Source organism: Notolepis coatsorum (assembly GCF_963971535.1).
Source record: "Notolepis coatsorum genome assembly, chromosome: 6".
NCBI classification, from domain to species: Eukaryota; Metazoa; Chordata; class Actinopteri; order Aulopiformes; family Paralepididae; genus Notolepis; species Notolepis coatsorum.
Window position 1 is genome coordinate 48594257 of NC_140170.1, and position 14455 is coordinate 48608711.

Here is a 14455-nt window from a genome sequence, read left to right on the forward strand (position 1 = left end):
AGAGAGGAAGAGGAGAGCAGTGGAGACCTCAGTAGAGACACAAGCTGGAGAGAGGAAGAGGAGAGCAGTGGAGACCTCAGTAGAGACACAAGCTGGAGAGAGGAAGAGGAGAGCAGTGGAGACCTCTCAGTAGAGACACAAGCTGGAGAGGAAGAGGAGAGCAGTGGAGACCTCTCAGTAGAGACACAAGCTGGAGAGGAAGAGGAGGGCAGTGGAGACCTCAGTAGAGACACAAGCTGGAGAGGAAGAGGAGAGCAGTAGAGACCTCTCAGTAGAGACACAAGCTGGAGAGAGGAAGAGGAGAGCAGTGGAGACCTCAGTAGAGACACAAGCTGGAGAGGAAGAGGAGGGCAGTGGAGACCTCAGTAGAGACTACTAGAGAGATGGCCCCTTTCGTGACTGATGCACACCAACAAGGTTTGGCCGAGTGAATCCACAGTCCCTTGCTCCCCCATAGGAAACCACCCCATTTTAACTCTGAAGAACTGGTCCGACGCGAAACGTTCGTTATACAAGTATCACAGAGAAATTTGGGAGTGTGGATTCACTCGGCCAAACCTTGTTGCCGTGCATCACAGTCACGAAAGGGGTGTAAAGTAGGGGTGTAAAGGTACACGTATCCGTACCGAACCGTTTCAGTACTGGCCCTAAGGTTCAGTACGGCTGTGTACCGAACGAATACAACGGTACGCTAACCACTAACGAATGCACAGAACTTTTTTTTGCATGCAGAATTGAATTCAAAACTCGATTTATTAATTTCAATATAGAATATTCGTCGACAGCCCTACAAGTACAATTAGTTACTGCACACTACATCACCCCTGAGTGGAACATGGAAAGCCAAACTTTCCCCCACTGTACCGAAAAGCCGTACCGAACCATGGCTTCAAAACCGAGGTACGTACCGAACCGTGGTTTTTGTGTACCGTTACACCCCTACTAGAGAGACGAGCTGGAGAGGGAGAGGAGAGCAGTGGAGACCTCTCAGTAGGGGGACATACTGACGGAGCATAGAGCTACAGTACCAGGCTGCTGGGAAAACAAACTGCCCTCACAGGTTATAGATACAGAGCTAGCAAATACCGTCAGACATAGGGCTGGGCAATATGCTAATATTTACATTTTTTTTTATAGTTTACTGCCAATCTGTGTTATCGACTCATGGGATTCTTGGCATCTCAAGTCATAACATACAATTCCGTTGTCTAAATGAATGATACAAATATTTACTTAGTCATTTTAATGTTATCCAACATGTGCTTTTTTTAAATATCGGTAATATGAGAAAAAAAATCCAGACATAATGTCTCCACTGCCATAAAGGACATTACTTGTATGTGACCAGCTCTGGTTCATGGGTACACAGTCACACTATGAGGACCGTAGTGAAGTGATTGGACAAACACACAGTAGGGGTATTTGCATAATATGACTCCCGTTTAGTTTGCATGTTATCTAGCAGACTATCTGAACCACGAGGTAGACTGATGACTCCTTCATCCTTTCTTTTGATGAAGCAAAATAGATGCAATTTTCAACAAAGCAAAAAGCATACGACCACAGTCTGCTTCCTGGTTCGTTTCTCCGTTTGAAACAGAAAAATCCCGTTCCTCATGGCCCGACGCCTATAGTGATGTTACATCTGATACGGGTGAATGAATGAATGAATGAAAACTTTATTTAACAGATTGCAGCATGGGTACAATAATACAGTACGGCTCAATACACACAATTGTTAAGGGGATGCAGACCTGAGAAAGACGTTTGTCTTGTTTACATCAGGGTCCCCCAGGGTGCTCCGAGGCATTGGAATTGCAAAGAAGTGGTGACGTTGAAGCCACTGTGCCGGAACTCACTTTGGATCCGTCAGATTCACATGACCGACGAGGTCCGAAGCAGTCTACTGACTTCATTCAGTCAGTGAAACAAGACTGCTTTGTGAGCAACTTTGAACTAGCAAGGCTTTTTTTAAGACTGGATTTCCGAATTCGCACACACACACACACACATCGTATTGTGATAATATTGTATTGTGGGGCCTCTGGTTATTCTTAACCCTAATTAGAACACGGGTCTGCTCCATGAAAGGGCAGTAATACAACCACTTCTCCACCTGCAGCACTCAAGCCTTCACCTAGTCACATATCATATACAGATTATGTAGGTCAGGTTAGCAGCACTAGTTGTATCTAACCAACAGATATCAATGTTCACTGTGTCGTATGAAGCACAGAGTAATAAACCCGTTTCCAACACAATATGCTGGAAAGCCTTGGTCATTCAGAAAGCTTCATTTCTAGGGGAGTCTGGGTGGCGCAGCGGTCCAAGCGCTCGTCACCAACGCAAGAGACACCGGGTTCGACTCCGGCTGTAGGCGTTGCCTCCAGCTTGGGCCGGCCGTCATACTAACTCAATTGGCAGAGTTAGCGGGTGGGAAGTCGATGGGTGGTAATCTGGACGTTGTGGACAGCGACTCCTACAGGTCGGTTGGGGGACGCCTGCACAGCAGAGACAGGAAGTAGCGGGGGTAGTGTGAGCCTCCTACACGTTACACCTCGCCAAAATGAGAGTCCGCGCTGGCAGGTGAAAAGATGTGACAGGCTGCCTCCACATGTATCGGAGGGGACATGTGATGCAAGGCTTCTATCCTCCCTACAACCGGCCAGTGGGGGGCATATGCGAGCAACGATCAGGACAGGGGAGGGAGAATTTGCACGAGAGGTAAATTGGGAGGGGGAGGAAAATCACAGAAAAAGGAGAAGAAAAAAAAAGCTTCATTTCTCCATCACTACAGATGCCATGTGGGCCGAATGATCTTCTTCTACAACATGAATGAAAATTATTATTATTATTATTATAATATTATGAATGATTGACTGTTCTCATGTGTATACTGGGAGTCAAGCCTCAACACCTCGACCGTGGTCAAGAAAGCTCACCAGCCTCTCTTCTTCCCAAGGAGACTGAGAAAAGCCCATCGGTCTTCCTCAGATTCTGGTGAACTTCTACCGAAACTTCTGCCATGGAAAGCAACTGGTACGGAAACTTCTCCACCTCAGACCGGAGAGCACTGCAGACGGTGGTGAAAACCACCCAACGAATCACTGGTACACCACTCCCTACATGTGAGGCTATACGAACAGTAATCCAGAACTATTTTATTGCACTGTAAAATATATATATTTTTAAATCCATTTTATTCTACAATTTTATTGCACTGCACTGCTGCACTATTTTACTACCGTCTATTTTTATCTTACTCTTTTTATTATGGTCTATTTAAAACTGAATCAAAACATAAACAAGGTGGCCTGTTGGGATGTTAGATCCTAATGTGAAGAACTGTGATTTTATATGTCTGCACTTTATGTGCTCATTTTATGCTGGTCGTTTTTCTATTGTGAAGCACATTGAGCTGCTGTTTCTGTATGAAAGGTGCTATACAAATAAAGTATTATTATTATACAGCATAGGGATGCACCGATCCGATATTGGTATCGGCCGCCGATATCAGTAAAATAGCTGGATCGGGTATCGGTAAAAAAAAATTATAATATCGGATTTATTTAAAATGTATTATTTTAAATAATAAATAAAATAAGAAATAACCATTCAGTATATTTATATCTATGTGTTAATTTGTTACATTTAGTTTCACTAAGTTAGGAAAGTAATGTTTTAAGTCAAGCCTGATGTTGCCTTGCACAAAATAATGATCCCAGTCTCTTCCACACAGTGACAGTGAGGCATACAGTTTATTAATTGAATGAATGAAGTTTATTTTCTGTCTTTGTTTACAACAAATCAAAAACACACTTGATCCTTTACAATTCTTAAAAACAAAATATATTTTAATATAAAAAGAAAACGTGGATAAATAATTTTTTTCTTTTTTACTTTTTTGGGAAAACAATTTGGATAATGGGTATCAGATCGGTATCGGTATTGGCCGATACCCAAACCCAGGTATCGGTATCGGGACTGAAAAAGTCGGATCGGTGCCTCCCTATAACCTTTCACCCTAACCACAGACCATGTTCTCTCCTCCCCTCTGGGAGGTGTTCCAGGAATCACAGTTCCAGGACCAGCAGGCTCAGGAACAGTTTCTTCCCCTCACCATGGCGACAGCCCCCACCCCCCGGACACTACCGCCCCACTCCAGAACTGTTTCAGAACTCTGTCGAACTCTTAACTCTATACACAATTCCATACTCATCTACTGCCTACATGCATCTTACACTGTACGCATACTTCATTATTATCATGGGACGGGGTTGCACGCCGTGCAACCGGCTCGGTGCGCGGATATGCACGCGCATGCACACAGGAATGCGCTGCACTCGACTGATGCGCCAACTCGCTAAGTAAGTACCCACCTGGCTACTTTGCATAACAATAGCACAGGTCGTCAGGTGTGTTCAAATACGTTCACAGATACATTCACACAAAACTTGCGAATTAAATGTGTTACATTCCATTCGTAGAGGCAATTAGGCACCGTCTTTAGTCTGTGCGTACGCGAGGGAACATTTATGCGCATGCGCGGGAGCGCGCGCACGGGCCCAGGAGTGCACATGCGCGTGGCGTCATTAATAAAACACTGTGCAACCAGCTTTGAAATCACCAACGTACCCCTGCTTATATCCAACCTATAGCTTATTCATATAACAGTGTAACAATGTATAATAATAACACTATATCTATATATATAACTATACCTGCTCATATTATGTAAACCACTAGCTAGATGTTTTTATTATCATAGTGTATTAATTTATTCCTACTTGTACCACTGTATATATAATACTTTACATGCATTAGCTTAGCATATTTACTCGTAGCTTTTTCAAATATGTTATTATGTACTAGGGATGGGCATTTTAAAGAAAAATCCAGATCGATTGATCGCATGCTATACTCGAAAAGGGGGGACATTTAAAAAAAAAATATTATAATTTTTTTATTTTAATTATTTTTTACTTATTTTTGTTCATTCACGTATATATGTTTAAGGAAACCAATAAACAGTTATAATCTTACACATACATGTGAAAAGATATGTTAAAAAAAATTAAAAATTAAAAAATTATAATTTCGATATTTTTTTTTATTTTTCTCATAGCTACGAGTTACTCACGCCCATCCCTATACTGTACTACAATGCACTTCACACTCTGGCTAGAAGCCAACTTAATTTTGTTGTACTCTGCACTTGTGCAACGACAATAAATAAATGTAGGAATAGAAGGCCATAGAATACTTTCCTTTGAAACAGCAGTGACGTTTTTGTATAGGCCTGCTATTAGAAGGGGCTGTAGGTCAATGCTCATTTGCATACTTCCAAAAGTTTGCATGACAGATCCTGTGACAAACCAGCGTCACGCCTTGTAGTCACACATTACACTGCATGGAAACAGTCTATAATGAGCTGTTCACAGATCACAGTTAGTGTACTCACTCACTGTACGGTCTGATTATATGAAAGGGCCTTGTGTCGCTCAGGCTCAATGGATTGGGCATGGCACACACAGTACACAGTCAGGGTCAGGGGTTCGTTTCCCACTGGAAACGGACATACTAAACATGTACTCATAGTACTGTAAGGCACTTTGAATCAAATCATCCACCAAACGGCATGCGTCTCCAGAGGTTGGGGAGGCTGCTGCTTGGCCTCACAAAAGCCAAACTGGTGCTCTCTTCGGAAATACTTTCCCTCCCTTGCATAGAAGTGTATATGGTGCAATATTCCAGGAAGGGGTTCGAGGCACTCTGCATTGCATTATAAATCCTTTAATTATCGTACCGTTAATTATTATGTAAACAGAAAGAAGGTTTTTTAAATGTTTTTAATGCTAGTCAAATTATTTTATTAAATGCCTCAGAACCCTTTCTGGAATTTTTCACCATATGCAATGCAATGCTATGCAAGGGAGGACAAATATGTCCAAAAGTCCCTCCAGTTTGAATAAAAAGGTAATTTAATAAAATAAACCACAAGAGTAGGGTGGCCGCCTACTGTATGTGCCTAAGCCTATGTGTGGCCATTTACATTTAATATTATAAGTTAGCTTTGGTTCAGAATAAAATAAAGATTTCCAAACATTTCGTTCTCCCAAAACAACCATCTTTCCAGGGATAGAAACACAGTATTATTCACAAGGGGACATTGCATCGTTGTCAGCAGCACCACAAGGGGACATTGCATCGTTGTCAGCAGCACCACGCAGCAATGAAAAGGTGTTCTATTGAAACAACAAACAAAAAGCAACACTCACTGATGTGGTCGATGGCGCCGGCACAGAACTTGCCGTAGAACTTTTTGGCCCCGAGGCCCCTGAGGTCGTGGATGGTGTAGGGCCAGAGATGGAGAACATTGTTGCGGGAGAACGTGTCTCTCTTCTCAATCAACACCACCTTGCAGCCCAGCAGGGCCAGCTCGATGGCCGTACGCAGACCACAAGGACCCCCTCCGATGATCAGACACTGGACACGGAGAGGGAGAGAGTTCAAAAGCTTGGTCATATAAAAGCACTAGTACATTGTAGTGAAGTGAGTCACCCATGCAACGCCTCCCTGGTCTGTGCATGACAGGTAGACACAATTTAACAGTTAAATTAAACAACTTTAAAATGAAAACTGTATATTGTAAAAGTTATTAAATTAAATAGATTATAAAATGGGCAGCTCAAATCAAGCAATATGATTGGTTCATAGCCGTGGTATAATCACTGTATATGACGGCTATGACATGTAGCCTAATTCCTTTGCACTATTCAGTATCACACGGTATCTGGAGAAAAGCTAGCTTTATGTAATGTTGGGTAAAGGGTCATGTTGACAAACTGCATGGTGGTCCAACCGGAGGTGTGGATAGAAGCACATGAGCAGTGCATTATGTCCGGAAAAATAATCCATCTGCTAAACCTAGCAATGGGCTGTGCCGCCACCAACACCGTAACAAGTTATGATATTTGCTGCTGTAATCTGACGTGGGTGCCGGAGCTTTGCCATGAGAGACTGACAGGCAGTGGTTTCGTCTCGGTGGCTTATTCAGAGAAGGCATTCTGGTTACTGGTCATGGAGCTATTCCAATAAGCCAACTAGCTAAAGAGCTGTTTTCTTGTAACGTTAGCTAAATGCTTGCAGGAGGGATCAGCTGGAACAGAATACAAAATACCAGAGGGATTTATGAATGGTTGGAATTATAACAGATGTGATACAGGGATGCTATCCTTATGAGTAGCAGCTGCTAACTTGGTGTTAGCTAGAAAATCTAACCAGTTAACATTGGGTCTATGGCAGCTCAGTCAGAATGCGCTCTGAACAGCTCTAACTCAATATTTATTAACCTCTTAAGCCCGGAGCCCTATTTGGAATGGAAGATTGCTCCACTTCTACAAGGTCCATTTGCATGTTCTTGGTATCTATGGACCTCAGTGAATGTATTCCCAGTGTCAGAAATAGTGTATATTACTAGGCTTGCTTAAAAATTGTGATGAAACAAAGAGAATATGAAATATGATTTTTCTTTGCATCTTTGACAGTGACTAACGACAGGTTATGTATATAACCTATATGAGTACTGGCTAAGCGTCCCGCTCTTAAGCCATACCGAGATATACCTCATCTCATGTACCTAGTGTACTCCATCAACGAATAAACCAAATACACCCAGCACCTGCCAGGCCCCGCCCTACTGCCGTACTATATAGTACTGGGCGTGGCCACCACTCACTCTTCCTCGGAAAATAGTTTCCAAAGAAAAGTTTCCCCAAGGGAACTCAGGGCACGCTAAGAGCGGGACGCTTAGCCAGTACTCGTATAACTAGGTTATATACATAACCTGTCGTTATATATTCGTACTGGCATCGCGTCCCGCTCTTAAGCCATACCGAGATATGGGGTAGAGCGGACGCGAGGCCCGACAAATGCACGCCCTGAGGACCCGTAAGCCCACATCAGGGAGGAGAGGAGTCCCGTCACTCCACCCTTCCTAATGAAGAGGGGACGGCAGTCAACTCCACCCGAGTGCGAACAAGAGGGAACTAGAACCTCTTGAACGCACAGCACAGGCGGAACCACGTGTGACAACACATTGTGGCCCACACCCACACACGCCTGCTACCCTACCAAAGGACGGGAAGCAGGAGAGGCCACAGACCTCAGAACCGCCTGGGAGACAGAACCCCCGGTCATGTCCATGAGGTAAAACCTTACGAAGGGACCCGGTGAGGACCATGACGCCGCAGCACAGATGTCCCCCACCGAGGCCCCACCCAGGAGAGCGGCAGAGGCCGCCACCCCACGAGTGGAGTGCGCCCTGACGCCCCCAGGGGGAGCCAGCCCAGCCAACGTAAAGCAAAGGGCAATGCCCTCGCACAACCAATGGGACAGGCGCTGTTTCAACAGTGCCTTACCAGCACGAAAGCCACTGTAACAGACAAAGAGCTGATCGGTAGCCCTGAGGCCCTGAGTACGGCTGAGGCAAACCCCCAAGCCCGGACCGGACATGACAGGTGAAGGCCCGCCTCCAACTCACTAGCGTGAGGAGGCGGATGAACGCCTGAACCATAATATCCCTGGAGCGGAAAGCACTCCGGATATTTTTAGGCATGAAGGCTGGATTAGGCCGCAGAGTGGCACCGCTATCGGAACGAAAAGACAGGCACTCTGGCCGTACCGAGAGAGCACAAAGCACACCCATGCGTTTTAGCGGAGGTGATGGCCAGCAAGAACGCAGTCTTGAACGACAGCCGTTCCAACAGCGCTTGCTCAAGAGGCTCAAACGGGGCCAAGGACAACCGACCGAGGACCAATTGAAGATCCCAGCTCGGAGCCAAAGAGCGTTTCACCGGCTTAAGGTGTCGAACGCCAAGCAGGAAACGCTTCACAAGAGGGTGGCTGAACAATACAACACCACTCTTGGAAAATACGCCACCCACCCGCGTAACCCGCGATAGTGGAGGGAGCATGCGCGTTCCGGATGGTACCAACCACAGAAGGATCCATCCTCTCCAGACTCACCCTCTCACCAGCCAACCCACCAGCAGCTGGCCCAGCACAGGGAACTAACAGAGACCCGTGCGCTTGAGAGAGGGCCCGCGATGACCAAGGAACAGGCCATGACGGGATACCAAGAGCTGGATCAGGAACCACACAGCTGCGCCCCGGTCCGGCGCAATCAGGATCAAGGACCTGCGCTCCTCAACGTACCCGCCCCAACAACTGACCTAACAGATGTATGGGGAAAGAATCCCAGGCGGCACGGCATCGGTCCCAGACCTGCCTGACTATGTCCGGACGTAATCCCCACCCGTCAGGGTGAGGACCGCCCCGCGACATTACACCTGTACCCACATTCACCCTGCCGGGGATGTGGAGAGCCCTCAGGCCGCGCAGATGGAGAACGCCCATAGCCAGCCGCCGCCCGGTGCAGACAGGGGGAGCGTACTCCTCCCAGTCTGTCGATATACGACACTGACGTCGTATTGTCCGTCCTGACTTGCCTCTCACCGGATCTATTTCCATACTGGAAAAGAACCACCTCCGTAACCTCCTCCTGGGGTGAAGAGGAGGCCAAGAGGGACCACGGAATGAGCAGATGCCCTCATACCGAGCAGGCGTATCACGGACAGCGCCGTAACCGTCCTAGGACGGAACCTCCCGAGCGTGTCGCAACACGCTCTGAGAGGGATGCCCATATAGCACTCCACCCGTTGACTGGGAAGAGGAGTACTCTACTTCCAGTCTACAGCAACCCCAGGCTGGTAGGAAACCTGCCTGGCATGAGACCTGACGATCCACCTTGACCGCCAAGGACCAGAACGTCGGCAGGGCAGAATACACTTCGTAACCCCTGACGACGCAGAGGCCCCAGTGCGGCCTCCACGCACTTGGTGAAGATGCGGGGAGCCAGAGAAAAGCCGAACGGCAGCCCCTGGTACTCATATGCTAACCCTGCAAAGGAAGCGTAGGTAAGCCCTAGGACGGAAGATCGGGGATGCGAACACGCATCCTACAGGTCTATGGAGGAGAACCAGACCCCCACCTGACAGTGTTCAACAGGTAGGAGACGATCCAAAAAATGCCGAACCCTCCCATGACAGGTCCAACATGGGTCTGACGCCCCATATGTAGATAGGCGGCCCGGTCCCACTCGCTGTGCGTAGCCAACCCTGGACCCGTGCGAGCAGAGCCTTCCGTGTCGGGACATCTGACTCTGACACTACCCACGAGGCAATCGCACCCAAGGGGGACCCGGCAGAAAGGGCCGGTTTGATACGGGGGAAGCTGACATCAGTTCTAGGTGACAAAAGCTCCCCCACTGAACACCCCTCCAGAACATGCTGAGGAGTTGTTCTGCAGCTGGACATGCAAGGTGTGAGGCCCCCATGGGTTCCTACACACCGTAGCCCTGCAGTGATATTACTACCACCCAAATCACGTGCGCCTGCGAGACCACTGCCAATCTTTCAGGAGTGGGAGGCACCAACATGATACCTGGCCTGGCGAAGGTGAGGTCGGGGAAGCTCGCACTGTGTGCCTCAAAAAGGTTTCGAGCCCCCCTGCTGACAACACTTAGTTGACAGACGTAACACCAGGCTCAACCAACACAGCTTATGGTGTGGGAGCCGCTTGACAGCACAACATTCTCACGGACAGACCCAGGCTCAGCCATCAACTGGGTGTCAGCCCCTGTCCCCATGAGAAGCGAAAAGTGGTGCGGCACGCGCTTCAACGAAGGCAGGCGGCCCGCAGCCAAAGGAAACAATCAGAGCCCTTTTCCGCTGGTGTTGGGGGAGGGAGTGATCGGAGAGCGGGCTGCTCGCGGCAGGACGGCGACGGCTTGTATATTCCAAGCCGAGCTCATCCAACATGGCCGATCCCTCGGCCGCCAAGGCTGTCGGCCTTGTGGACACCTGTCGATTCAACGCCCAGGATACCTCTGGCGGGGGAAAACATGGCCGCCCGTCGAGGGCCTCGTCATCGGCGCTGACGAGGCCGTGCTCTCTCTTCTTCTGGCTGCGCGGTGTGAGGCGGTGTGGGGCCTAGGACAAATACCGCCCGCGCTCCAGCGGAAGACCAAAATACTCTGCGGAGAGGGGAGCCCTGAGCGGTTATAGCTTGCGGCTAGGTCAAAGCTAATACCGTCAACAACCTCGCGCGATGTGTCGACGTCGGCTGGCCCTCAAGGCCCTGCCACCAGACACCATTTTTTTATAGAAAAAACAGCAATTCGAACACAGTTACTAATCGCTGCCAATTCCATACCGTGGCAGTACAGGCTTTAGCAGCCCACCAGCCACTCGCCGGGCCGACCCACCTCATGGTGTCGGCCGGGCGGGGCACTGTTTCAACATGTCAAAAGCAAAGGACTGATGCTAACACGGAGCACCAGTGGTGGTTGCAACCAGCAACCTCCACTGTGGTGTGCACCATGAAGGGGTTAATGAATAAATGAACTAACACCACCAACATACTGTAGAATGGGCAAGCCCATGCACACAACGTTAAGGGGAGGCGGACCAGAGAGAACCAGTCCCACATTCATTCATAATATTCACAACAGCACACCAGCCCTAGACCTCAGCCCATTTACCCATGAAGGTAAACAAAGCCCCCCCGCACTATTCCCCCAGTAGACACCGATTGACCGTCAGCATGAATGGTTGAGAGGAGGGAAGACTGTAGTATAGACAGACATTCCCGTAGCAGAGAGACAGTAGCCCAATATAGCATAGCGCTCGATGCTAATGTGGACAGAAAAACAGTCAGCTGAGCCACAACACTGGCCACCGCTAAATTCCATCCTGCAGCAGTATAGCTCTCATCAGTCCATACTGCCACCCGCCGGGCCGACTCGCTCTCAAGCATCGGCTTCCGGGTGGGACACCGTCCAACCCTGCCGGGGCACAGGATCTATGCTACCTGGCTACCTAGCCACGGCACACCCGCCCTGCACCCTGTTGTCAACCCATTTACCCGTAAAAAGGGTAAAATAGGACTCAGCAAAACCCCCCACATTAGCTACCGACTGACCTTCATCAATGAACCGGTTAAGAGGAGGGAAAAGCGGCAACATCCCACGGCGGGGAACATTAGAACAGTGCCCAGCATTTCAGCATTAGCGTTAGCAGTAGCGTTAGCATTAGTGTTTAGCAGCACGCTCCAGGATTGCTTGGAAACCGTCCACTTCAGGGGAACGTTCACCAAACCATCCCGCCCCTGGCGCCGACACACAACTCGGTTGTGTAACAAAACAACCAGCATTACTAACACTAGCATCAATGCCTGATGACACAGGGCCTACCTGTGTGCGAGCCGGCTCGATAGCCAACCTCACACCGTCCCTCGATCTGCTGCCACAAGACGAGGGAACATCAGAATAGACCCGACGTGTCGTTGGAACATACCCCGAAGATTCCAGGGGTAAGCAAATCTCCGTAAGCACTCAATATTATCTAAACTTTTCATAACAACTAGTTGCATAGGGTGTCCTGAATCCGCTATGATGGAAACGAAAAAAGAGGAAGAGCGAGTGGTGGCCACGCCCAGTACTATATAGTACGGCAGTAGGGCGGGGCCTGGCAGGTGCTGGGTGTATTTGGTTTATTCGTTGATGGAGTACACTAGGTACATGAGATGAGGTATATCTCGGTATGGCTTAAGAGCGGGACACGATGCCAGTACGAATATATAACACCATGCTAAAAATGACCAGACATGAAAAACTGCCACTGAGCACGCTCAGTACCTTCTTGAGATCACGTGTACGGAAAATCTAAGGAAATTAATAAAGGGAATATGATTAAACAGAAGGTTTCGTAGATACAGTACTGAATTCTCCCATCCGGACCAATGCAATTTGAAATATTATTATAGAATATAGAATAGCAGGCTTATAAATGACCTTATTATAGCCAACTTGCACACTATGAATCGGGCCAAATCTCACCAGGCGTGCATGAAGAACAGAGAATGAAATCTACTGTATGTACAGTAGGTTTTTTATTCTTGCAACAGCTCCGCCATTTTTTTTACTGATTTCAAATCGGATGGTTGCTAAATGCTAAAAATACGGGAGACAAACTAACTGCACTCCAATATATGCCAATAATGTTCAGTTTTGTGGTATATAATCCCGAGTAATAAGAGAATTAAAAAAGAATCATATTAAGCAAGTCATTTGTTTGAAGATAGCTAGAAGCCTTTGGGAAGTATAGTTTTAAAAAATTCCAACGCTCATTTAAAGCTCAGATTGTCCTCTTCTCAAAATGACTACATTCAGCGACAGTCGCTTTTTCAAAATAGAGGATTTTCGTGATCAAAACACATTTCAAAAACGAAAATATCACTAATAACACTTGAACCTATTGGTAAACAAACGTATTGCTGAAAATATACACTATGACTGCTGTTGTGACATGGTTAGGATGTTTACTCTTGAAAAAAATAAACGTGTTGTCATTTGCGGTCCGGTGGCGGACCGCATGGGGAAGAGGTTGAGCTTCTTTATTAAGTTACTATAGTTGCTGATATATTGCCATACGGATAGCATCCCGGCTGTAACTGATCACGGTTCTCTTGCGCTATAGTGAGGCTAAAGAATAAAGAAGCTATAGTGTTCATTGCACAGCCAACCACCTCACACTATGTGTAGACAGGCAGGAGGACCCATTTCCTTGTATAAATGATTTATTAGCATGTCACTTGACTGGTGCCAGTGACAATGAACCAGAAAGCTAACTTTATGCTAGCAAGCCTTTCCGTCAATAACTTTGCCTATGGTTGACAAACAGTGAATATGATCCGACAGTATATTGCTTACCCAGGGTGCATTTAGCTAAGCTTAAACACTCAAACTAAATAAATATGGCCTCTCCCAACATCGGAGCGCTTCGCTAGCTCAATCATGATGCAAGACTAAGATATTTGTCCAACAGAATAGTTTTACCCTAGATCTAACTAGCAAGAGTGCCAACTTACCACAGATATTCGATAATAGAACCATTAGCTCTACTTACATCATAAATCAAATCACAGTAACACAACACTTACAGATACAGAGTACATCATATCATCTGCCTGCTAATAGTTTTACATTCCTAAATCAAATCACACAAGTGAAAGTTCACAACACTTGATACAGAGTAGCCTACATCATATCATGCCTGATGACGTTAAGACCAGCTGAACAGCTAATGAGTGTCGTGATTGTTAATCAACACCCATCCAGCCAATCAGAATAGAGTTTTTTTTTTTTTATTACACCTCAATGTGCATTCTCCCCATATTATACCATGGCCAAAGACAACATATTGTGCCATTTACTCATATTGTTTACATTAAAATATAAAAGGAATCTTTATACGTACTTTGCTCACTGCTGACTTTCATTATTGTCCCTCTGCGCTACCTTAGCAACTGCCTAACAACCATCTGTCACTTGACT

At 46.9% G+C, this 14455-nt stretch overlaps 1 protein-coding gene across 1 annotated transcript in view; it reads right to left on the bottom strand.

Moving 5' to 3' along the window:
- The window catches only part of mical2b (microtubule associated monooxygenase, calponin and LIM domain containing 2b), a 217785-nt gene that overhangs the window by 124729 nt on the left and 78601 nt on the right, over positions 1-14455 (bottom strand). The window contains 1 exon segment of the mRNA XM_084315549.1: positions 6279-6486. Within this exon segment, the coding sequence (XP_084171675.1) occupies positions 6279-6486 (208 nt within the window).